This window comes from Anolis sagrei, chromosome 4 (assembly GCF_037176765.1).
Source record: "Anolis sagrei isolate rAnoSag1 chromosome 4, rAnoSag1.mat, whole genome shotgun sequence".
NCBI classification, from domain to species: Eukaryota; Metazoa; Chordata; class Lepidosauria; order Squamata; family Dactyloidae; genus Anolis; species Anolis sagrei.
In genome coordinates, this window is record NC_090024.1 from 193582830 (window position 1) to 193607279 (window position 24450).

Below are 24450 nucleotides of genomic sequence, written 5' to 3' on the forward strand. Positions count from 1 at the left end.
TATTGAGAAGGGAAAGGAGGGACTGGTTTATGTAAAAATACTTTTTCATAAGTATTTTTTCCAAATGAAATCTTACCACCTTTAAAGTCTCATCCTTATGTCAATGATGTGGTCATAAATGCAGAATAGGTATCTGTGGCAGAAGTCAAGTTTTACCTTCTGGCAAGACATTTTTTCTGAAATGTGAGTCCCAAAGTGATTGAAAGTCTACTTCCAATTTTTATGCCTGAGTGAAAGTCTAAAGTGAATATTTTAAATGTTGAAAATGCAGGTATTTTACAGTCCTCAAAAAAGAGGTTACACTACATGTGTAGTGTAAGCTGTACTTCCCAACCTCTGGGCTAAAGGTCCTAGACCTTTCTGCAGGTTCTCCTCAGAGCTATAGCATATGTCTTGAACTATATATTTGAAATATATACATTTCTCTTTTTTGAGCGTTCATTCCACCCACCTTGGAGAAGGTTATAGGTTTGCATTTTGAGAAGAGCTATCTCAAAAAGCTTTGTGGAAATAGCATCTACAAACTTACTTTTTTAAAATAATCTTTCTTTTCCCCACTTTTTTGTTGTTACTTTCTCGAACTTTCTTTTACAGGAGCTCAGAGCACCAGGTCTAATTATATTAAAAACTGCTTGATAGATGTATTTATTTAACCTTTTAATATATTTACCTCTATAATTAATATAGATTTTAAACATTTTAGATTGACCCTGCCTATTTTTTCTCTCCTTCTTTCTTTTTTAATATGCTTACACCTTCGAATTAACAGCAAGTATTCAAGAATCATGTAAGTCATACTACCTGCTTCTTTTGCTCTGAGGTAGCTGCTACTCCATCTGAAAAAGAACACAAAATCTATATATGACAACAACAAATGTGTAAGAAAGCATACAGGCCCAAAGTGAAAGGGGCTGTTGGATCAATACTGCTTGTCCGGGTCATAGCACTAAGCATTAAAGTAGTTTCATTGTAGATTAAAACCTGTTCTTTACAGTTAGCCTCATAACCAGATGCCAATATATAGAAAATGTGAAATATGTTAGCCAGAGTAAGGGAGCTGCTATAATTTTAGGGTTTAAGTAAATAATACTTAATATATGATGGTTTGAAAACATAGCCAGAAAAACATTATTCATGTAAATACATTGAATGGTTCCTCTTTCCCTGCTCAAATGATCCTGACCATTTACTCTTAATTTTGCCTAAATTGGATCTCCCAACATATGCTGCTGCTTTGGGTCTGGGAGAACAAATAGCTATGTCCCCTGAAGTTCACTGCAGTAGTGGTGTAGAACTTTGCCATGGTCATGCTTTTGCCACTCACAAGCAGAAAGGCAACAACAACCTATGATAACAATCTTCAATTTCTTCATGAACATGTGGACTGTTGAGTTTACATTTTTCTTTGTTAAGGGTTCTTGTGCTTTACACAATTAAGACAATAAATGAAAGACATAGGTAATGTCCAAAAAGATTTCTTCTGTAAATGTTATATTATTTCAAATGTTATTTTCTTGTTATTTATTAATTTTCTTGTTATTTTCATTCATTCATTTTTCGCTGTCCCCACTTTCATATATGTTTTGCAGTACATCAGCCTCCCACTATTACAAAGCAGTCTGTGAAGAATTATATTGTTGATCCAAGAGATAACATATTCATTGAATGTGAAGCAAAAGGCAACCCCGTCCCTACGTGAGTGCAGTTCTAATTTATGATTTATGCTTGTTTCCCATCCTTCTTCATGGATCTTAGAGTGATCTACAAACAGGGTTTGCAAAGCCTTTCCAGACAGGGTTTTATCCCAGGAGCATCTGTGTTTAGAAAACGCGGATGTTCCTGAGGCCCTATCCACACTCACCCCAGCAAGCATGCATTGTACCTACCAGTACAACACTGGGACACTTAACTCCCTCCCCAGAAGCCCCCCTAAACACAAATAAAAAGCAAAATAGCTCACCCTGCCTCCAAGAAGGCACAGAAGAAACCCACTAACAAATTAATTTGGCACAAACCAGGTTTTTCCTGGTTTGTGTTCAATTAATTCCGGCCTGCCCAAAATGTTGTCTGGACAGCACCCTTTTTATTGCGGAAGTTTCCACAATAAAGGGGCTCTCTAGATCCGCCCTCAGTAGTTTGTCATCAAGGCAGTCTCCATCACTGCAGTACTCACTGGACAATGCAGTAGCCATTTTAGATCAGTCTCCACTGGATAGAGGGTTTTTGTATTGTAACTCCAAATATTTCTAAAATGACTGGGACTAGGGAGTATTGGACTTCAGCTATGGAGAGTCATACATTCTCTCTGCACCATCGCTTAAACATGAATGAAATGTCTCAGATGCCACTGCTTGCATCAGATGTGTTCTGCATCTTGTCTGGGTACAATTACAATTAGCAAATCCTCTTGGGAAGAATTAGTTTAGTTTGTATCAATACAATTCTAATGAAGCCCCTTAAGGCACTTATCCTGCAAGAATTAATTGTAGAATGCATTAAAAAATACCATGGGAAGTTTGTTATGGGGAAAACACCCAAGCAGTGTTTTATCTCTTCTGTTTTGTCTTCCAATTTTAGCTCTTAATACCACAAAGGATAACATTTATATGCTAATATATTGGCATGTTTTAATGCAAGGATACTTTGTAAATCACAAATGATATATGAACTATTATCTTTGACCATATTTGCAGATTTTCATGGACACGCAATGGGAAGTTCTTCAATGTTGCAAAAGACCCAAGAGTTAGCATGAGACATTGGTCAGGTACACTGGCTGTTGACTTCCGCAGTGGTGGTAGGCCGGAGGACTACGAGGGGGAATATCAATGTTTTGCTCGGAATGATTTTGGTACAGCCATCTCCAATAAAATATTCCTACAGGTTTCAAGTGAGTATAATGACGAGATTTGTAACCTTACTGTATGTAGTCTTATAATCTGTGTGTTCATGCTTTTTTGCAAAAGATAATTGGTTGTATATAGTTTATTGGATTCTACTCCTAGTACCAATTTAAGTGGAACTTTCAAGGTGTGAAAACCCACAGAATTAATCCAGAGGAAGAGCCACAACATTCCTTTAACACAGGCCCATAACCAGGATTTTGATTTGCCGGGGGGGGGGGAGGGGTCTACCCTAGCAAACCTTTTGTATTATTATCCCAATACCCCCATGCATATGGGATATATTGAGCATGGCGATCAGATCATGATATGAATAAACTTAACAGTTTAAATAATGTACCAGTAAGGCCTTCTTGCGGACCACACTGAGAATTTCACCCGCTTCAGCCCACCCCACCCCACCCTGCCCCGGCTACATGCCTGCATTTCTGTCAATTCTGTTTCTATTGTTTGTTTTGTTCCATTTATTTATTTAAAGCATTTATATTCTGCCCTTCTCACCCCGCAGGAGACTCAGGGTGGATTACAATATACATATACATGGCAAACATTCAATGCCATAGACACACAACATATATAGACAGACACTCGGATACTATTTAACATTCCAGCTTCTGGCCACCAAGGGAGCTGTCACTTCCTCATTCTTTGCATACTTCCTGGTGATTTTTATGGCCTCGTAAATCAGTTAAATTCGTCTCCCAACAAAGTGGTACCTAATTTTCCTACTTGACAGATGCAACTGTCTTTTGGACTGCAAAAGTCAACAACAAGCTACACAATTTTGGTTGGGAGCTCACTCTGACCCGGGCTGGCTTTGAACTCATGATCTTTCGGTCAGTAGTGAACTTAATGCAGCTGACTCCCAGCCAGCTGTGCCACAGTCCCGGTGCATTTAATGTCAGTTAGTATCCCTACCCAGTTGATTGTTTCTAAATTACTCAGAAATAGATTGTTCTGATTGTTCAAAGGTAACCTGCTGGTTGTTCAGAGATGACCTTCAGAGGTCACCAAGTAGAGGCTGGAGTGTGTGTGTGTACCTGTACCTGTATAGCAACACATGAATCAGTGGTGTTTTTCAGGTAATCCACAGATGAGATTCTAATAGAGACTCTCTGTTAAATACTGAAAGAGTTTGACCTCTGGCCACCAAATGTGTTTTAAAATGGAAAATTTTACATGATTATTTTCTAGGAAAAAGCTAAGCCTTACCTTTAGAGAGGCTTTGGCTTTTAAAATTCGAAATTTCCTGTTACGTAGAAATTCATGCTTGGATGTAGTTTGTAAGGAATCCAAACTAGGTGGATTTGAAAAGATTACAGATTATGGAAGATAAACACACAAAAACATAGAATACATGTTGATATTGACACATAGGCAACACTATTGAATAAAATTAATAGACATACAGTCAAAGGCATGAATAGTATAACATTAAATTATTGTGTTCTTTTGGATATTGCCCAGCAAATATAGTTTCTGGTCCTGGTTTAAAGTGCATCTATCAATTCTAATTTTCACTTAACTATAGCGGAGGTTTTAAAACTAGAGAAAAAATAAAGTTTCTGATACATGAGACAGTGCAGTTTTCTCCAAGCTTTTGTTCTTCAAAACAATTGAGAATTTAATTAGATGACTTGACATATTAAACTGGTGGAGAAGCTATAAGAACTACCCCTTTCATAATACTTAATGCAAATAGTAAATATAGTGTCTATATTGTTGAAAGGTTGCTCCTCTGAACTGATCAATTTGTCTTTCATTGTATGTTATGTAATAATTTGAAAACCTATTAGAAAGTGAGGCTGGTGTTCATGTTTTGACTGAAAATGTGTGCCTTTCCTCCATGAGTTTTTCCTTTTTCATCTGTTTGCGAAATTGAAAAGCCAGTGGCTGCTGAACAGCTGTCTTGTGAGAGAACTCTTTCCCTCTAGTCTGCCTCCCCTGTATAAATGTAGGCTCTCATGGCTCCCAAGCTCAGGTGTCTCCGAGCTCTCACCCCACCCACCTGTTTCTGTAGTTTGATTGTTGTTGATTTGCTGGTTGTTGTTGATTTGCTTGGTGTTTTTGGCTCTGTCACAACTTGGGGTGGTTGGCATGGGCCCTGGATTCAGATCTGTTTTTGTTTTTTGTTTTTTTTGTGTCCACTTACTTTCGAATTTTGGACTGTCTTTACTACTGTGTGCTGGTGGAAGTGGCTGCATAGGTGTGTTCAAATCAGTGTCTGGACAGGCACTTAGGCATTGTCCCCTCCTGCGACATCAGGGGCAAAGTGCAGGCATTACAACTTGGCATCGTGGCCTCTCCCTGTTTATGTGGAACACCTGCTATCAGCATAGCACACAACTGGCCAATGTTGGATTTAGGACCCATGTGTGGCTGCTGTAACCTATAAAACAAGTTGTGGCCTTTATTAGTTGATTAATATAAGTATATAGAGGACTCTTTAAAAGTTTCATAAATTGGAATCCCTGATGCATTAGCCTCTGGTCTATTCTCATATAAATATATTGTCTTTCAATATTTTCTCATTACAGAATCTCCTTTATGGCCGAAAGAAAACTTGGACATTCAAGAAGTTCACGAAGGTGCTCAGCTTATCTTGGCATGCAACCCCCCTCCTGGTCTGCCACCTCCTGCTATCTTCTGGATGAGCAGCTGTAAGTAGGGATGGGCACATCTGTCAAATGTAGTTACCCCATTTTTCCACTTCCAAGTCTGTTCTACATGTAGGTTGTTGATTTATAGAGGAGAAATTATATACGTGCTTGTGGGTGTTGTCCTGAGGGTTGTTTTAATAACTACACAGTTCCTTTGACAGAAGTGTGCTTGTGATATTTCAGACATGCATGCAGTGTTTTTCCTTGAAAGTGCCTGCAAGGTAAAACATTTTGATTTCATTGGAATGCATTTCAAGCTGAAATGTATATGGATTTGCCATATCAGATTGCACCTAATTCTGTATTAATCCAAAAAATGCAAGTTAAGGGTTTTTATAAAAAAAAACATTACAGAGAAAATGTTTCACACCACACATTCTCCACTGTAATGTGCTCATTAGCTACATTGAGTTACCTGGAAATTAGGAAATGATATATTGACAATTCATGTGGTTTGTATTTTAAACCATCACATACTTGAAAAGAGTGACAATTGTAAGTAGTGTGGGGGTGTAGAACAGATCTCATCAGGGAACCTATAGTATTTTATTAGTTAATCTAGGCCTTCGATTGGAGATTGCTGAATAGTCTGTTTGAAAATATATGTGAAAAATAGTCCACAATAGGCTTTTAGAACTCAGCAAGTTGTTTTAGAAGTTGGCAGGCCTGACAGTGCCCAAAGACACCTTAGATATTCCCTTTGCTGAGTGGCAATCCTCGATACGCAGCTATTCCCCATGCCCACCTTGCCAAAGTTTGACTTTTTCCTGAGATGATTTGTACTTCATGTATTACAGACCATCTGTCACAAGCAGTGTTATATGAATCTACATTGTCATATAATCCTGTTCAAAGCAGATAATCTGGATTTTATATGACAGTGTAGAAGGGGACATAGATTACCTGTGACTTCCTTGTTGCATATAGAAATGCCGTCTTAAGCAGTCACTAAGGCCACTTCCACACTGTCATATAATCCAGATTATCAAAGCAGATAATCCACATTTTCTGCTTTGAACTGGATTATATGAGTCTACACTGCCATATAATCCAGTTCAAAGCAGATAATCTGGATTTTATATGGCACTGTAACTGTCAGCAAGGGCTAATTTGTTTAATATGAAGATCTGCCTTCTCAAATAAAATATTTTCTCCATAGTTTGGATATGAATGGGGCAAATACACAGTGTGACTTGATCCTATATTTGTTTATTTATCCCATTTCTGTTTGTATGCTGCCCTTCTTTTAACAACGTGTTGACAAAGTTTAAAACAAGATCAGCTAAAGCCCCGACAATAAAAATTAATATAGTTAAATTTATTTAGAATCATCCAAAACACAACAATTTTTTGAAAAGTGATCACATGCCCTCAAAAAACACTTGTTCTTTGTGTGCCTACTACTGGTGCTAGCCTCACAACAAGCTATATGGACTTTCTCATATGTCGTATTGCAATAAACGATCATTAATTTTATTATACCATTGTGAAAATATTTATACTGAAGAATTGGCATGTCATTCTGAATACACAGTTGTAAATAGAATGGATTTCTTTCTGTTGGTTTATTGCCTATAGCCGAAGCAGTAGTAACTGACTTGAGCTTCTTGAATACATAGGTTGAGTGCTATATCCCAGTGCTAGATGGAATTAATCAATATATGCCTTTTTCAAGCTGTTAGTACTGACAGACAGTTGCCATCCATTCCAGTGCAAAGGCATATGACCCTGACAATTATAGTTCTTTCTTACAGCCATGGAGCCAATCCACCAAGACAAGCGTGTCTCCCAAGGACATAACGGTGACTTGTATTTTTCCAATGTCCTGCAAGAAGACTCCCAGACTGACTATAGCTGCAATGCTCGGTTTGCCTTCACCCACACAATTCAGCAGAAAAATCCTTATACACTCAAGGTCCTGACCAGTAAGTATTTACTATGCTCAGCTTGTCTGGAACTATATGAGAAAGATCCCTTGTGTAGCCATTGGATGGCAAAACTCAGAGAAATCATCTCCATACAATTCTGGAAGTACTGTTGTTGTTGTTCTTGATGTTACTCTTTGTTACATTGTCTGAGTTATTATGTTTTCTCATTTTGTGTATTCTCAAACTGGTGCTCTTCTATCTCCAAGGAAATCAAGCTAGTATAATGTGGATTTTGGCACTTGTTGCACAGAATACATTTTGAAAGCACTTCTATTATGCAGATAGTATCTTTCATTCACCATGAACATTAGAGACATCAAGACCCATATAATAAATCTAAACTTTCCATTTCCCATATGACTATCATTAATTTTAAGAGACTGATAAGCTGCCTTTATCCTTACAGTCTATGGATTTTTTTTAAAAAAAGGAATAATTTATTGCCTGGATATCTATGATACAAGACTCCACTAATAGATATACTCACTAGCTGTTGCATTTTGCACTCCTCAGTTTTCTTGTTGCTATGGACTTGAGAATTTCAATCTACAGTTCTCTGAAAATGCTGTTTGAGCCAATGGTTTTATCTGAGTGTTTTGCGGAAGTGACTGATCATTTCAGAAATCCTAAAGCAGCTTCCAATCTCATTTGATTTGTTGAAAAAAGTATTTCAAATAGTGCTGAAGGTGCTTATTTATTTTATACTTTTATTTCAGTCTGGTGAACTTTATTTCTTCATTTTATGACTTATTTATGAAAGAAGGTTATACTTGGCAGAATGCGGATTCTTGTCTTAATTCTGGTCATTTCATTTACTTCTCCCAATGCCTTGAAAGGCTGTTTTCTAATATCCAGAACTTTCAGACCCACCCATTATGCCACTGACAGGGATTGAAGATAAACGACATTGGACATATCTATGAAAAGTACCATGAGGGCCTATAAAACATTTATTATGTGACTGCTTGCCATCAGTACTGATGGCATGACTTAAAGCTGTGCCAGGAGGAACATCCTATTTGTTTACCTGCTTATTTTTGGTGCCCAAATGGCCATTAATCTGTATGTTTATGACTTTACAGAACAAGTGGGCAAACAGTGACTTTCCACATGTTTTGGACTATAGTCCATTATTTCCTGGTTGAGGATTGTGGAGTTATAGTAAAAAAAAAAAACCCTCTGGAGAGCCACAGGCTGTCAAACCCTGCTGTCAAACCCTTTTGTTTCTAGAAAATGAAAATACAGAAAATTCTTTCTGTATTTCTACTTACTGCTTCGTTAGGTGTCAAGATGTTTCTGTGTAAGTGCTTATTTCTGATCAAAATAATGTCTGAATTATTTAGACGTTTTATGTCATATAGGCTGGAAAGAAAGGGAGTCCTTGAGAAGAGGGCATGAGCCAGCAGTGTGTGGTGTACCCACTGTTAATTTGAAAGGCGTACCGAAGAGGGCTAAATTATTGATAAACAACAACCCTCTCTCAGCAATCTCCATGGGAAGAGTGTCCTGTAGAGCGGAAGCAACTGCATGGGCATCTTATGCCTACTTGCAAATGACCTCAGTCTCAACCCAGCAAACAGCATCTTATCTTGTAATTGGGTGGGGGGAATAGGATTAGAATTTGGTCTTGCTACTTTAATAAGAGATTTCCCATAAGAGGAGAGTGAAGAGTCTATAGAGTTAATACTTTGTATTAACCCTTTCTTGTCTGTAAAAGTATTTGTAGGTTAAGCTGTCCTCTTGGTTTGAGCATGTTCATTCTCTCTCTCTCTCAGGGCTGGCATGTATAAATAAAATAAGGCAGAGAGATGGAAGCTGATTAATTCCTAATACTTGGGGAAATCTTCAATCCAAAGGGGCTCCCTTGCTGGTGGCGTGCATTCATAGATTACCCCTCCCTTGCCTAAAACAGTGAAAGTTAGGCAGCCCTCACTCCTTGCCTCCTATCTTACCTCTATTCAAGCTGAAAAAGGTGAGATAGGAAAGAATCCTGCCTTTCTTTCTCCTGGTTGGACAGGACAGATGTAATGGGGTGAAAGTGCTTCTTGCTTCTGCCTTTTGTCATTGAATCCTTTTTATAGCATTGGCCCATATTGACCCATATAGAGGTCAAGCCAGGTTTTGGAGATTCATTTTTTGGTCAAAAAGTTTTTGACTTATGTGACAGTGTAGATGATAATTGTTAAGTGTTACAGTCTTGGGAACATCAAGGAGGAAACCCTTGAATGTTTACAGGAGAGACCTTTAATATGGTCTCACAGTATTAATCACTGTAAATCTCATCTTATGGTAACTAAATTGTTAAAAAAGAAAAAAAGAGGATGGATGGATATGTTCTTTCTTGTGGATCCCTTTTGTTTCTAGAAAATGAAACAAAAGATTAATGAGGCTAAAGAAAAAAAAATGGGAAGATACATAGATAAAGAGATCGTCAGGCAGACATACAAGACGTGGGGGAAATGTTAATGAACTCACAAAATTATTAATTCATTAGATTGTGCCCCTTATGTGACCAAACTCTATTGATTCCTTGATTAATATTAGTTAATCCTACACTTTAAATGAATTAATTATAGTAGGTCACTGGAATTTGCTAGGAATTGGGTAGTTCTCCTTCTGTCAAGTTCTGTTAATTGGGGAAGGCCTCAGGAGGAGGAGAATTAAGACCAGAGGAACTGCATCACAAAGGTCTATACTGCATGGCTAATTGTTTTGGCTTTGTGCATTACAGACAATAACATGGTACAATCTTGCCTGCAATTGAAAGTTGGGAGAGGTGATTTTTTATCCCTTAAAGGCTTTCAAAATAACATAAGGTCTTTTAGATCCAAGACTTGTGTTCCTTCCTCCTCACCGAACAGAAAGTGTGGTAGTAGTTGCAAGCCTTTCTGGATGATGAATGGTGTGTGTATATATGGTTTGTGTGTGTTTTCAATTTTTGCCCTTTCCTCCTCTCATTTTTATTGACTTGATACTTTGGTTTTGCACCTCATACCTTTGGACTTCTATAGTGTGTTTATTATTCGCAGTGCACTAGGTACTTGGATAATTTTGTAAAAAAGTTTTCCTCACTCCCATCTCTCACTCTCATTTCCTCCACTTTTGGGGGGGGGAGGGGCTCTCTCCCACCCCTCCTTTTCAACCACCCCTTTATTCAGTGAGCCACACACTTTCAAGAATTTCATAAGTTGGAACTTAGACAGAGCTAGCTAAATCCACAACTTCCTATCCTAGCTTGTGTCATTTTTTTAAATGCCTACTTAGAAGCAAGCCTGGTTGAGACATATTTCCAGGTAACGAATAAGATTGCTATGTCCACTTTTATTAGAACCACTTTTTTGAAAAAATGCAATAGACTTTTTTACATCTCTAAGGTGTTTTCCTTTCTTTAAACGCATCAATCTTTTAGAGTGAATACCCAAACAGCAGGAGTGGTCAGTATACAACACCTCCCCCCTCCCCAATCTAGGGCATAATATCTACCCCTAGAATTCAGAACAACAATTACTTATGAACATTGGAGGTCTGAGTAACTCTACATCTTCCTAATAAATTTATGAGTTTCTTGTTAGTGGGAATTAGGCACACAATCCTTCACTCTGCTGGGTCAGAATGAAGGATTTGTAATCCAGCACCCTGTTCCTACTGTATCCAGACACCTATAGGAAGTCCTGAAGCAGAACATTAAAAATAGCTCTCTTCTGCTTTTGTTTCCCAGCAACTTGCAATGAGAGTTATATTACCTGATACTAGAGGTAGCACATAGCCATGATGACAGCTAGCTTTATTATTAATGACTGTGTCTAAACTCATTGTAAAGCCTTTGAATGGTGAAGAACTATGTGCTACTTCAAACACAAATCATCCAGATAAACATTTTTATTAAATGTTCAGGATGCTCTTCTTGTGAGATTTTTACCTGCTTTCTCCAGCCACTCTCTTTCCTAAATTGCCCTATTCAACTTGGTAGTAGTAATAGTAATATTATTGATATAAATCTTTACCTGGCCATATCACAAGATTACAATGTGCAGTTTCAAGAATGAGAGAGGGACAGTAAGGGTGGCTGCCAGGACTCCTTCTCATCTCCGTATCTGGCAGTCAAAACTGTCATGGGGCCAATCCAGAATTTGATACACCAGATTGGCCCCTGATTATTCAGTATTGATGTGTCCTTAGTTATTTCATCTCTGAAGGAGAAGCTTCTATTTCACCCAAAAATTCTGCCGAATCTATCTTCAGGGATCTGGTGGTAATACATGCATTATGAAGAGAGATTGGGCTCTTAGATTCCTCATCTTTGGGTGACAAGAGAGTAGAGAAGTGTTCTTAGGACTTGACCCAGCTGCCAAAGTAGATGTTGTTATCAGTCCTCAGGCTACATTTCTGAACTTTTGCTGCAAACATTTCACATGTCATATGAAACACAGACTAACAACAAATGAATGAGTGCAGACATCACTTTATTTCATTAGCCTAACAGTGCATACTTTCAAGTCAAATTAAGATATTTGAATAAACAAGTATTAAGGTCAAAAGGATGCAGAGAAAGAGGCTTGGTGGATACCCTTTCTTAAATGTCATGAATTGGGATCCTAGACTCTTGCATACAAAACATTATACTACTGATATCTACAGATCATACTTTTTAACTAAAAGTGGGGAGGCACAGGAAATAAAGGGATTCAGTTGTGCAAAAGAAATGTTGTGTGTATGTTCAAAGGCCTTCAATTTCTGATTGAGACAGACATTTCTGATGAAGAATTCTCCACTCTAGATTCACTGATTGATCTTTGAAGCCAGCCACTTATTGCTGACTGGTAGTAGATTTGTATCTTCTAGCTGAAATAGAGACATAATTTTTCATGCAGCCAACTCCTTATTAACAAGGCATCTGAAAGACAAGTTGGCAAGGAAGGACAGATAGAACATAAGAGAAATAGAGATCAGTGAGAAAACCTAACAAAACAGATGGCGTTCCAGGATCTTAAGATAACCTTTCTCAACCTGACACTTTCTAGAGCTATTAGTCTGTTGGGTTTAATGGAAGACTGTTGAAGCTAGGGGATTTGAACAGTACAATATTCTGTGAAAAATATAGCAATTTGCGTGCCATGTTATCCTTATTTATTTACTAATAGACCTCCAGGTTAGCAGTGGTCATTCACCTCATTGAGTCAACTGTATGTCCAGTCATCTTGGTCTTTCTTTTAAGTGTTCATTTGGAGATCTTTTTTAATGGCAGAATGCAAATTCTTTCCCTAGAGGCCTTTCCCATGGAGAGTGACTTCCTTTCCGTATGTCAAATAGATTTCTTTGTCTCATGTTCAAATGAACTGAACTGCTTTTATGTGTTTGTAAATAATAAATTGATCTGTTTCTTAAACTGGAAGAGTTGTCCAGTGTTTTGAACTGTGAAGTGATCCACCATACAGAAGTTATTCCTTTATTATGATTGTGTCATCTGCACCAACTTGATAACAACAAAAATTGAAATCATTGTTTTCATTTCAAATGTATTGAGGTCAGAGCTTTAGTCTATGTTGGTGATGCAGAACACTACATTCCATGTCTTATCGAACCTCTTTAAGGCAAAACACATTCAGATTGTAATAATTCTTAAAAACATAATATGTGTGGTCTTAATGTTTCAGATTCAAGCAGATTACTTTTTTTATTTAAAACAAATACTTATAGGAAAAATAACTTGCCGTTCTAAGCTCCTTAGATTTTTGGAATAATCATACATTGACAGGCAACCTGAAGGCATATACAACATGTCAACAGTGGAAACCTATTGATCTGTAGATGTTGTTGAGCAACATTCCTCAGCGTTGGCCATGTTTGCAAGGTCTGTGTGAACTGCAGTCCAATCAAATTTACAATCTTGAATCTAAGCTGTAAACTGAAAATGATAAAGTTAGTTAAGATGGACGGGCACCATCATGTTTCTGGTATAAGTCTGTACTAACAAGTAGAGACAGAATTTCATTGAAACTACAGGTGATGGGGAGACAGGGGTGGCTCAACCCATTACACAAAGTAAGCATTCGCAGTATAGTTGATTTTGCCCAGGGGCGCTCTTGAGGTACTCTTGGGGGAAAATAGACCTTGACATATGCGAGTTATAGTTACTGGGATGTATAGTTCACTTAAAATCAAAGAGCATTCTGAACTCCACCAATGATGGAATTGAACCAAATATGGCACACAGAACTCCCATGACGAACAGAAAATATATATCAATGATTGGTTGGGGGGAGGGCACCAAAATACTGTTTGCTTACCATTGAAAATTACCTAGGGCCGCCTCTGTGGGGAGAATATTGGAAACTGGCTATTGTAATTGTCAGTCAAAATGAAGACAAAAATGCATTTTTTCCTCAAAAATCAGAGCTTATCTTAACCCACTTTATAAGCAGTTGAAATGTTTCCACAATCCACCATGTGATAAGCCACATTGATTAAATAGGTGGCTGCCAAATATGGTCACTATTTTCATCTGAAATATTCTTCACTCTCAGTCATTTCCCTATGAAGTCAATTTTTCCATCCTCTGGTTCTCATCACTTCAATCTGTGATTATATCATTTTTTAAAACCCCAGAGAGTTCATTTCTCAAGAGTGAATATAAATGTTGATTATACTTTTAATCCTTCTTGCAGTTCATTTTGCTATTGATTTGGGTGGTGAGCTCTGTCTCATGACATTTCAGCTAAAGTTCGCAATTTTCCATTGATTTTTGAACAATAAGTTTAATGTGTACTTTATTTTTCTCTCAAACTTAAAAAAAGAACCAAAATAATTATTTCAACATTTATATTTGTTTTTCTACTTTATAACCATTTTTATTTTAAAACCAGTTATTTGATTGATTCTTTCATGATAGAAAATATTCACTTCTTCCGAAAGTTTGTGAATAAATACATGAATCCCAAACTCACTGGATATCATTGGGTTAACTGGAACATGTTTGTGCAGAATGAGTGTCCAACATAGATTACTAAGCTTTAACAATTTCCTTGATTAAAAAAATCAGCTTTCATCTTTTAGATATCCTGGTATGTATGCCATAATTTGGTTAATTTGAAAACAACACCACATCCCCACAGTAGAAGCAAATAGCAACTTGGAGGAGGGGGTATTTGTGTGTGAGAGAGAGAAAGAGAGTCACAGGCTGAATCTGCACTGCCACATAATACCATTTGGAACTGCATTATATGGTCAGTGTAGACCCATATAATTCAGTTCAGTGCAGTTATACTGTATTATGAGTCTCAAACGGCGTTATAGGACAGTGTAGATCCAGCCATTGAGAGCGATAAAATTTCACGAAATAGAATTTCTATTGGAAATTAAACAGCTCTGTCTACGAGATTTGGGTTTTTTTTTCTTTTGCCCATTATGCACTAACATACATGTAGAGTGGAAAGGTTGCTTTTTCAGAATACACTTCCCAGAATCCCTTTGCCAATAGAATCAATGGGCTAAGAGTACAGCTTTTGTAAAAAAGAAATGGTAGAAAAATAAATTTACCTGGATCAAATAAAATGTCATAAAATGAATAAGTTTTTTCAAAATACATGTTAAGCAAAGCAGGGACAGGAAAGATGATGAAAATTCAAACACCTGAAAATGTGGTGTAGATTTCATGTACACTTAATTTGATAAGCCTAAGTGTGAAAAGATTTTCCTATTGTGAAAAAAGATACACTTGCAGAAGGATGTCTTCTTACTTTTTTGGGGAAAACAACTGTTATCATGGTAAAAACCCAGTCATCATTTTCAGTTTTCACCAAGGGCTATTGTTGCATTGAAGCAATGATGGATGACCTCTACTCCCATCATTAGATTGTTCAGAAGTAAAGACTTCAGGTTTTACTCCCCATTTTTAATTCCCTTCTGCACTTTTCTCGTCTTTGCTTGTCTTGCTTAATATCCGGATTATTCAGCAATCTATTTAGTTTCCATGGGTGACAATAAAACAAGAAATATAAATAAATAAAGAATTGTCAGAAGGTATTTTCCTATGTTTGACTGCAGGCAGGGACTTTTTCATGCCCATGGTTGGCATGGAAACACAGAATTGCTGTTTTCTTAAACTAGTAAATAATAATGCACACCGGGAATTCTTGTTTGGTTATTTATAATGCTTTCCTTCCCTGTGTAAACTCCCTATGTAAGCCACCCAAGCTGGATCTGAAGATCTGAGACACTCTCCAGAACAGTTCTCTGGTGGGAAGGGCTTTAAGAGAAGTGGAAAGGTAGAAAGTTCTGGTGTTGCCACCACACAATATCAGAATAAACTCACAATCCTACATTTCCTAAAAGTAAGGCAGTCTTCATTAATTGCTGTCACCTTTTGCTTTGTGTTTTCACACTTCTTTTCATATTATGTTTATGAGTTTTTGGATGTTCTGTGTATGACATTGCCTCATTCTTTCTTTTTTTGCTTTTATTTTATTTTGTTTTTAAATTTCGTGTTATGTGTTTTGTTTCTTTTTTGTGTCCCTCCCTTCCATTAAGTCTTTTTGTTACTCAGTGCATGCTTTGTTGCCTTTGGTATGCTCACATTCTTTTATTTATTACAGAGCATCCCCCTAATGAAACGTCCTTTCAAAATTACACTGACATATACAGTGGTGAGTCGACACTGACTTCTGGAGAACTTCACGTTCTAACTCCTCTGTACCTAACCTGACTTACTATTGTGTTAACATCACTTGTTGGTCAGTCAGTGAGAACAGCAAGACAATTTCATAGATATATATTAAACTCTTGTGCACATATATTTTACCCCTTATACCGGTGGTTCTCAACCTGTGGGTCCCCAGGTGTTTTGGCCTACAACTCCCAGAAATCCCAGCCAATTAACCAGTTGTTAGGATTTCTGGGAGTTGAAGGCCAAAACATCTGGGGACCCACAGGTTGGGAACCATTGTTTTAGACCCTTAAACTTGCTTAGTCTTCCAAATCTGCAGTCTCCATCTAATGGCAGATGTTGCCAGTGATAGTAGTAGAATTAAGGTCCTCCAAACACTTTGTATTTGTGAAGTTGTGCATTATTCATGCAGTGTTCAATTGATTTCTTAATTTTACAGTGTGTATCAAAGATTGCTCTATCTGTCTGGGCTTTAAAATGTGTCATAGCAAGATTATTTAATAAAATCATTAGGCTTGTGCAATCTGGGTAAACCATGATTCGTTTCGGTGTCCCAGATTTTGGTGGAGGTCCCGATTCATTTTTGGGAGCCTCCCAAATTTGGGAGGACAGAAATCCATTTTCGATCTGGGAACCCAGAAGATTCGTTTTCTATCTGACCCATTGGTAGCAGTGGGGGAGGGACTTCCCAGGCTCCCCTTCCCATCATTTTAAGCATCATTTGTATTTACATCCTTCATTAAGACCTGGATTAAAGGCATTAGAGTTAAGATACTACTCTTTCTGCAATCCTTTCCCTTCTGTCTGTAGAGAATATCTGGGTTTAAAGAAAGGGCTTAAGAAACCCCACTTCCTGGGATCCTTTCCCTTCTGACTTTAGAGAAGACTTGGGTTGAATAAAGGGTTCAAGAAACCTCACTTCTTGAGATCCTTTTCCTTCTAGCAGCTGCCTCCCTCTCTGCACTCAACGTTTAACCAAAAGAAACTGAAAGCACCCAGTTTTCTACAGCCACTGCTGTGTTGCAGTCAGTTTAAAAAAATGGCTGCAAAGTCCATTCTGTTATGGGCTTCCAAACCAGCCAACAAGCGGAACAAGCCTAAGGTAAACCTCCAAAATGAATCCATGCACAAACCTAACAATCATAACCTTTTACCAGAACTTTGTTTGAATAACATGAATCGTAGCACCACCCTGTGGCCAAGGCAAAGCTTCACAAGAAGTCTTCATTGAATAATTGTAAGCAGTGGTCAATGTTTGCACATCACAATATATTTTGGCTTATGTCCATTTTTAATTTCCATACAGATTACAAAACTACTGAAAGTTTAGTTTTTCCCTCTTCTAGTCTGCCCCTTTTTGTCAACTCCTGTTTCAATGTGGAAGCAATGGAATTTATGGAAACAAGTCAGGGATATTCCATAATTCTGAATTCAATGTAACAATATCCTATTACAAAGAATAAACTGTGGCTTATAATTGCAGCTTGAAGCTGGCTAACTATAGTTTCTTCACAAGCATAGGTTCTGACACAGCAATAAAACCCAGAAACCAGCAAACCCATAATGTGCTCAGCTGTCATAATAAGGTCTTCTGCTATAAGGATACATCCTTTGTCAACTTCAAAGTCCATTTCAACATTCACAGATAACAGGAAAATGAGTATAATAATAATTCCAAGTTTTATGATATATAGTATTTCTATGGATGCTGCACATTTTGTTGGAATGTTTCAGAAGATCATCTCTTCTTCCTTTAAGTGGAAAAAAAGTCCTCTGGAGGAACAATACTGAGAGAAGCTTGAATTATAGATTGCATTTTTAATATAGCATAACTTAGCTCCCCTGAGGCCCAGCCATTCTTCAGTATCAGCTTAAAAGTGATGTGCAAATTGTGTGATAACATAAACAATTGTGGATGAATTTATTTCTTCAGAATGATGGAGAGGATGTTGCTAAAAATGGAATCAAATTGCTATTTTATTCCTACTTGGGCAGAGGATCATCACAGTCTCCAACACAAACATAGGAAATTTTCATACTGTATTTAAAGGTCCTTTCATAATAAATGAGAAATTATGTGTATAGCAAATACGTTTTATTGTATACAGTGTGAATGTATAATCTCAGAAGTATATTTAAGTTGTGAAGAATTACATCTGTATCCTCAGGAATCTACCAAGAGCTTCTGGGAGTGCTCAAAAATGCTAGATAGATCTCTGCTGTTTCCTCTACACTCCACCGATATGGAAATGCCCATTTTGGAGGAGGCCACAGTGAAAAGGGTGATGGGAGAATTGCACATGGAAGCATGCCATCATTATGCATCTCCTGAAGCAGGCTTTCATCCTTTCTTTCCACTGAGTTATTAAATTTGTTAATTTCCCTTTTATTTAGCCTGTCTAGGTGTGGAATGACTAGTTCAGGATGCAGTCGTTGGGACACTGCTTATCTGGAGTGTCTAAATGAGAATCAGTAATTATGTATTGAAAAAATATTGATTATGATTTGAAGTAAGGAATATTTTAGAACTTAATTTTTCTTTACATCTTAAGTGCCACGCCAAGCATGAATATGATCGTTTCACAGCGGGATTGACAAACACTGCCATGGGAGCTCATTAGAGGGGTTACTTTTGAAACACTGAAGCAAGATTAATTGAAATCAAGCACTTTTATTTAGAGCTTGGTCTTTCAACCCTCATCTCCCCCATCCAAAGTGCCAGGAGCATACCATGTTCTAAGTAAGTGACAGTGTGACAAAAAAAAATGCTCCTTTAATTAGAATGGGGAATGCCCTTGAGATGCTCATAGAGGACAGCTGTTGAAAATGAGGTCACAAATAAGATTAGATTTAACAATATCACTGCAGTAGTGATCCTTATACAGACTAAAGTGTTCCTTTCATAGAACTAAAAGAGATATATATATATGTTAGAGTTAACACATCAATTGTGTTTTTATGAGAGAGAAAAACCTAATTAGTATCCTTTAATTTCTTTAGCTAAAATAATTGCCCAACAGAGCTTTCCAGTCACATTTCACATGAGACATAACTTGCATACTGAAACTAAAGATCCATCCAGCCCAGGAACCTGTCTCTTAAAGTGGTCAAACAGATACTTCCCCCAAACTTGTTAAAAGCAAGAAACCAATAGCCATCATCTACTGTTGATTGGGGATACACTGCCCCTATTCTGAAAATTGCTTTATAGCAATCATAGTTGGTAGACACTAATAGACTGGTCCCTAATGGCTTTGTCTGTAGACATCTTTTTAAAAACCATCTAAACTGGTGACCGTATTGCTGTAATAAATGCCAGAAATTCAGAAAGAATTTATGAAGAAAAGCTTTATATTCTCATTTCTGAATCTTATACAAGTTAGTTTCATTAGAGGGGAAGAATACTGAGGTACATATCCATCTGTATCAACAGTCTATGAAAATCCTTGAATCATAAGAGGTGGAAATGTTTATGTTCTGTGTGTATGAATTTGACTGCATGTTACATGGAAGACGTATTAGAGGATGCTATTGGAGTCTTATAATCATAGGATTATAGAGTTGGAAGAGAAGGGGAACTGCACCACACAGTATATTCCACTGTTGAACAACTCTTACTGTCAGGAAAATTCCCCTAATGTTTAGTAGAATCTCTTTTCCTTCCATTTGAATCCATTGCTTCAGAGCAGCAAAAACCAGGTTACCCTTTCCTCAATATGAAATCCTTCCAAATATTTAAAAATCTCTATCATATCCCCTCTTAATCCGCTTGTTTCTAAGCTAAACATTCCGAGTTCCCTAAACTGATAATCATATGGAGTCTGGTTTCCAGACCTTTTACCATTTGATTGCTCTCCTCTGGAAGCTTTCTAGTTTGTCAGTATCCTTCTTGAATTGTTCTGCCCTAAACTGGACAAGGTCTTCTAAGAACCTAAATGTCTGGAACAGCGACATTCAGAGAGTGCTTAGTGTGCCTTAATAATTAAGCCGCTTTGTTAGATGACTCCATCATTCTGTGCTCTTTGGATTGCAGAGATTTTGTGCAGAAGAACTGATCCTCTTTTCTTCTGCTAGGTCTATCATGTCAGGAAGTGTGCACCAGGATTCTGTAAGGCAGCCTATGTAACAACTGTCAATGAATGCAAAGAATCAGCATTCCCCAGAAAGCACCTTCTCATTCCTGAGTTCTGACTGACAAGCAAATGCAAAGTTAGAATGCTTGAGAAAAAGAGTAACCTCACTTATTTCTCATTACAAAGAGATGTCTGTTCATTGTTAGTCCTATTCAGGCCTCCTGTGTAGATTCAATATATGAGATGGAAGAATTGGAAAGGGCACACAAGCTTCACCTCCTTTGTCTGTCCCCGTCAACATGGCTGGGCAACATGCAGTCCATGACCTGACCTCATCCTCACCCTAGTGTGAAAAGGTCTCTCCAGACAATTAGTTCAATCTACTACAAGAGTAACCTGAGCATTCTCTACCAGTCTGGTAAGTAGAGAAAAAGGGAGGGAGAGAGGAACAAGAAGCAAAGAGTGAGTGAGTGAATGATCGTAAATGGTCTATTTCAGCTCTCAAACCATCCACTGCTGGCAATAGCCGTATTGACATCAACATTTAGTCCTGACCCTTTTTTTGTTATGTGCTTTCAAGTCAAGAGCCTCAGTGTGTAGTGTAATGTAGTGTAGTGGTTTGAGTGATGGACTATAACTCTGGAGACTAAGGTTCAAATCTCCGCTCAGCCATGGAAATCCACTGGGTGACGTTGATTAAGTCATACTCTCTCAAGACTCAGAGAAAGACAAAGATCAACTACCTCTGACCAAGGACCTCTTCACATGTCCTTTTTGAGCCATGCTGTTGCACCAGCAATTGCCAGTAAAAAGGAAGGTTCTAGGAGCGACTCGTGGCAGCCCGCATGCCCTCTCTCCTTCCCCCACCACATGGTGGGGATTGGATGATATGGGAGAAAGGGCAGCAACACATTGTTCCACTGCCCTTTCCCCCATCATACGGGGAAAGGGGGACGGATTATAGAATCATAGATGTGAAGAGATGGCGAATTTTGCTATGAAAACCCCATGATAATTTTGCCCTAGGGCTACCATAAGTTAGAAATGACAACAAACACCTTCAAGTCAACTCTAACTTATGGTTGGCTTTTCATTGTGTTTTCTTGATGAGATTTTGTTTTTAGAGAGCATGTGCCACAGTCTTCCTCTGAGGCTGGGAGATTTGACTTGTTCTAGCTCCCTCACTGAATTTCCATTCCTGGTGAGGATTTGAATCCTACAGCATTCGGACACTACACAACACTGACTCACCCTTGACCCACAACACTGAGTGAGAGACTTTGGAGAATATTTCCTTCATATAAGTTCGAAATAAAGAACCTGAGTTTTCAGGTTTTGAAATCATCTAAAGAACTTGACTTTCTGGGGAACTCGTCAGTTATGAAGTCATGCTTTTGATTGGGCTGTGGTCAGTGAGTAATAATACAATACAGGACCATGCTTACCATAGGACCTGTGCATACAATGCTATATAATCCAAGTATCTATCTAATTTGTATTTTGAAGGCATGACTAAACCTTTTCATTACAAATCCCTTGTGAATCTCACCTTCTTACTGAAGGACTCTAGCTTACTTGCGGAAAATCAACCAAATGCCAGTTTCACATTCATCACAGCATGCTGCAAAAGAATACAAAACTGCACATTCAGCATAAATCTGCTTAATAGGATTTAAAAATTTGTAATGGGAAGAGATTATATATTACTAAATCTTATATGGTGGTATAATAAGACATTCATGTGCTCTTGAATTATTTTCAGCCAAGTTATTTAGCAAGAAAAGGCATGGCCCGACTTACTGGGCCAGGGACATTGCAGCGCGGGGCGTCATCCACCACCCACCACTGGAGAGGCTGGCACTAGCATCTCCCTTTTCTCGGGCAGCCTATTTAAGGCACTTTGGCTGCTCCAGCTGATCCATCCCACCTGCCCTGCATGCTGGTTGTGTCTTGGATTCTAGCTTTAATGTTTTTGTTAGCTTGTTCTTTTTAACTTGTTCATAGTTGCTTGTTTGTGTTACTCGTTACAACTCCATGTTGGCGTGTGACATGGGCCCTGGATCTGGCTTGTTATCCCCCCCCCCCCTAGCAGAAGGGGGGGATGCCTGGTGGTCTTGGGGGTGCCGGGTTTACATTGGCCCGGTATTGTGCCAGTAGCACCCTGGCGTGTTAAGTGGATTGGACAGCAGTGGGCTCCCCAATCCTGATCCAGGACCCATGCATGGCTGCCAATACTTGTTCCTGTTATCAATAAATGAGTTGTGGCCATGGGTTATCCCAAAACATTATGTGAGTGTCTTCTTGGGTTAGCTAGTGGGAGGTGTATCACCCATGCACACACAAAGACTGAAGAATGCAGAAAAAAGTGTCAATAGTATCACTGATCTGGTTGTATCCAGTGAGTAATAATATCATGTAGTTTCTAATTTAATGCTAATTCAAAATCCAGCTGCTAGAGCCATGTTGTCCAAAATCTTCAAACTGGGGGAAAGAATCTTTTTCTGGATAAAAACTAGGAACATTTTGGTTTTGCATCTAAAAAGTTAAACATATTGCGTAGCAACTGATTCTCAAGTTCTATATGTATCTTTCTATATTGTATTTGATATTTTAAATGATATTTTAATTACGTAAGAGCCATAAGAACTATTTGAGTTAGTTTTGTTGTGCTTGGTTAATGGGCAGTGTGATCTGAGCTTACACAGAAATATCTGGGTTAATCATCTATAAAAGCATGATGGGAGAAGTAACACAGTTGCTCCTGGGGGCTAGTCTTAGAACAGGACTGGACAATTTTAACCTTGGTGAAATAGCACCTGCTTACTCCATGCAAAATGAACAAAATCATAAGCCCTAAACGGTTCCGGCCCAGCCTACCTATCCGAACGCATCTCTTCCTATGAATCCTCCAGAAAGTTAAGATCATCTGAGGAGGCCTTGCTCTCGATTTCGTCTGCTTCGCAAGCACACTTGGCGGGGACGAGGGACAGGGCCTTCTCTGTGGTGGCCTCTCGGCTGTGGAACTCCCTGCCTAGGGATATTACATCAGCCCCCTCCCTCCTGACTTTTTAGAAGAAAGTAAAAACCTGGCTCTTCGAGCAAGCCTTCGGAACCCCGGAATAGATAGTCAAGCTTGAGATGGAGAATGACCCAGGAACGGCCAAGATGATGAAACGGATGAGAATTGGAAGGAGAGGATATAGCTCTTTTCAAATTGTTATTGCACTGTCTCTTTTGTCTAAATGCACTTAATTGTTTTTGCTGTTGTATTGTATTGATGGCATCGAATTGTGCCGATATGTAGACCGCCCTGAGTCGCCTGCGGGCTGATATGGGCGGGATATAAGTGATGTAAATAAATAAATAAATAAATAAATAAAATCAATATCAGAATATCTTATTGTTTTCTTATAAGCTTTGAGGGCACTTGATTGGTTACAGCATAGGATATAACCTTTTTAGAGTCAAAATTGCTTTTGTAAGAAATTAACTTTTGGCCATCTATTGAGGGTGCTTTGAATGTGATTTTCCTGATTCTTGGCAGAGGGTTGAATGGGATGGCCCACAAGGTCTCTTCAAGTCTATGATTCTATGATTCTAGTTGTGATTTTGGAGGCATCTGGATGATACAGTTGGCTATTTTTGTACCACAAAATTGTTAGATGTGGAGAATGTGGCAGTCTGAGGGAGGTGTAAAAGGTTGCCTATGGGTCACAGGCCATACATTGCCAACCCCTATTTTAGACCATTTTGGAATGGTGTAGGTTTATTTACAGAATTAGAATGCCTCTGATCTAAAATTGCCCTTCTAGATGCAGAAGGTGTCTCCCACTCACAAAAGAGTTTTTCTATATCTCATGTTTATACTCAAAAAGAGAAGTGTCAGATCTAGACATGTTGTTCCACTATCACATCATCTTCTACAAATAGAATTTAAAAAGTGCTCTAACTACTGCTACAGGTCTTTGTGAAACAATGTTTATGTCTGTTTTCCTTTTGCTTGTTGTCTTTTGAATCTAACCCAATCTCATTGTTTTCATTGATATATCAATATTCTGAGAATTACATGTAAGTGTTCTTGGCTTCCTTGTCATGCAGTATAGATTTCTTTGTTGGTACACAGTGATGTCAGCTCTTACAATATTAGATTTTATTAAATCTTGTTATTTACTTCCTTCTTAAAAGAATAACTTAAAAATCACCTAACTATCTGGTTTATATAGA

General features: G+C 38.1%; 1 protein-coding gene across 27 annotated transcripts in view; it reads left to right on the top strand.

The window, feature by feature from the left end:
• Positions 1-24450, top strand: part of NFASC (neurofascin) — a 220330-nt gene that overhangs the window by 97000 nt on the left and 98880 nt on the right. For 15 of the 27 annotated variants that reach the window (XM_060772940.2, XM_060772945.2, XM_060772947.2 and 12 more), the window contains exons 4-9: positions 770-787; positions 1590-1695; positions 2694-2890; positions 5441-5563; positions 7318-7488; positions 16083-16133. In XM_060772940.2, the coding sequence (XP_060628923.2) occupies positions 770-787; positions 1590-1695; positions 2694-2890; positions 5441-5563; positions 7318-7488; positions 16083-16133 (666 nt within the window). The remainder of the gene's footprint in view (positions 1-769; positions 788-1589; positions 1696-2693; positions 2891-5440; positions 5564-7317; positions 7489-16082; positions 16134-24450) is intronic. The other 12 variants (XM_060772946.2, XM_060772944.2, XM_060772965.2 and 9 more) reach the window with 3 other exon arrangements.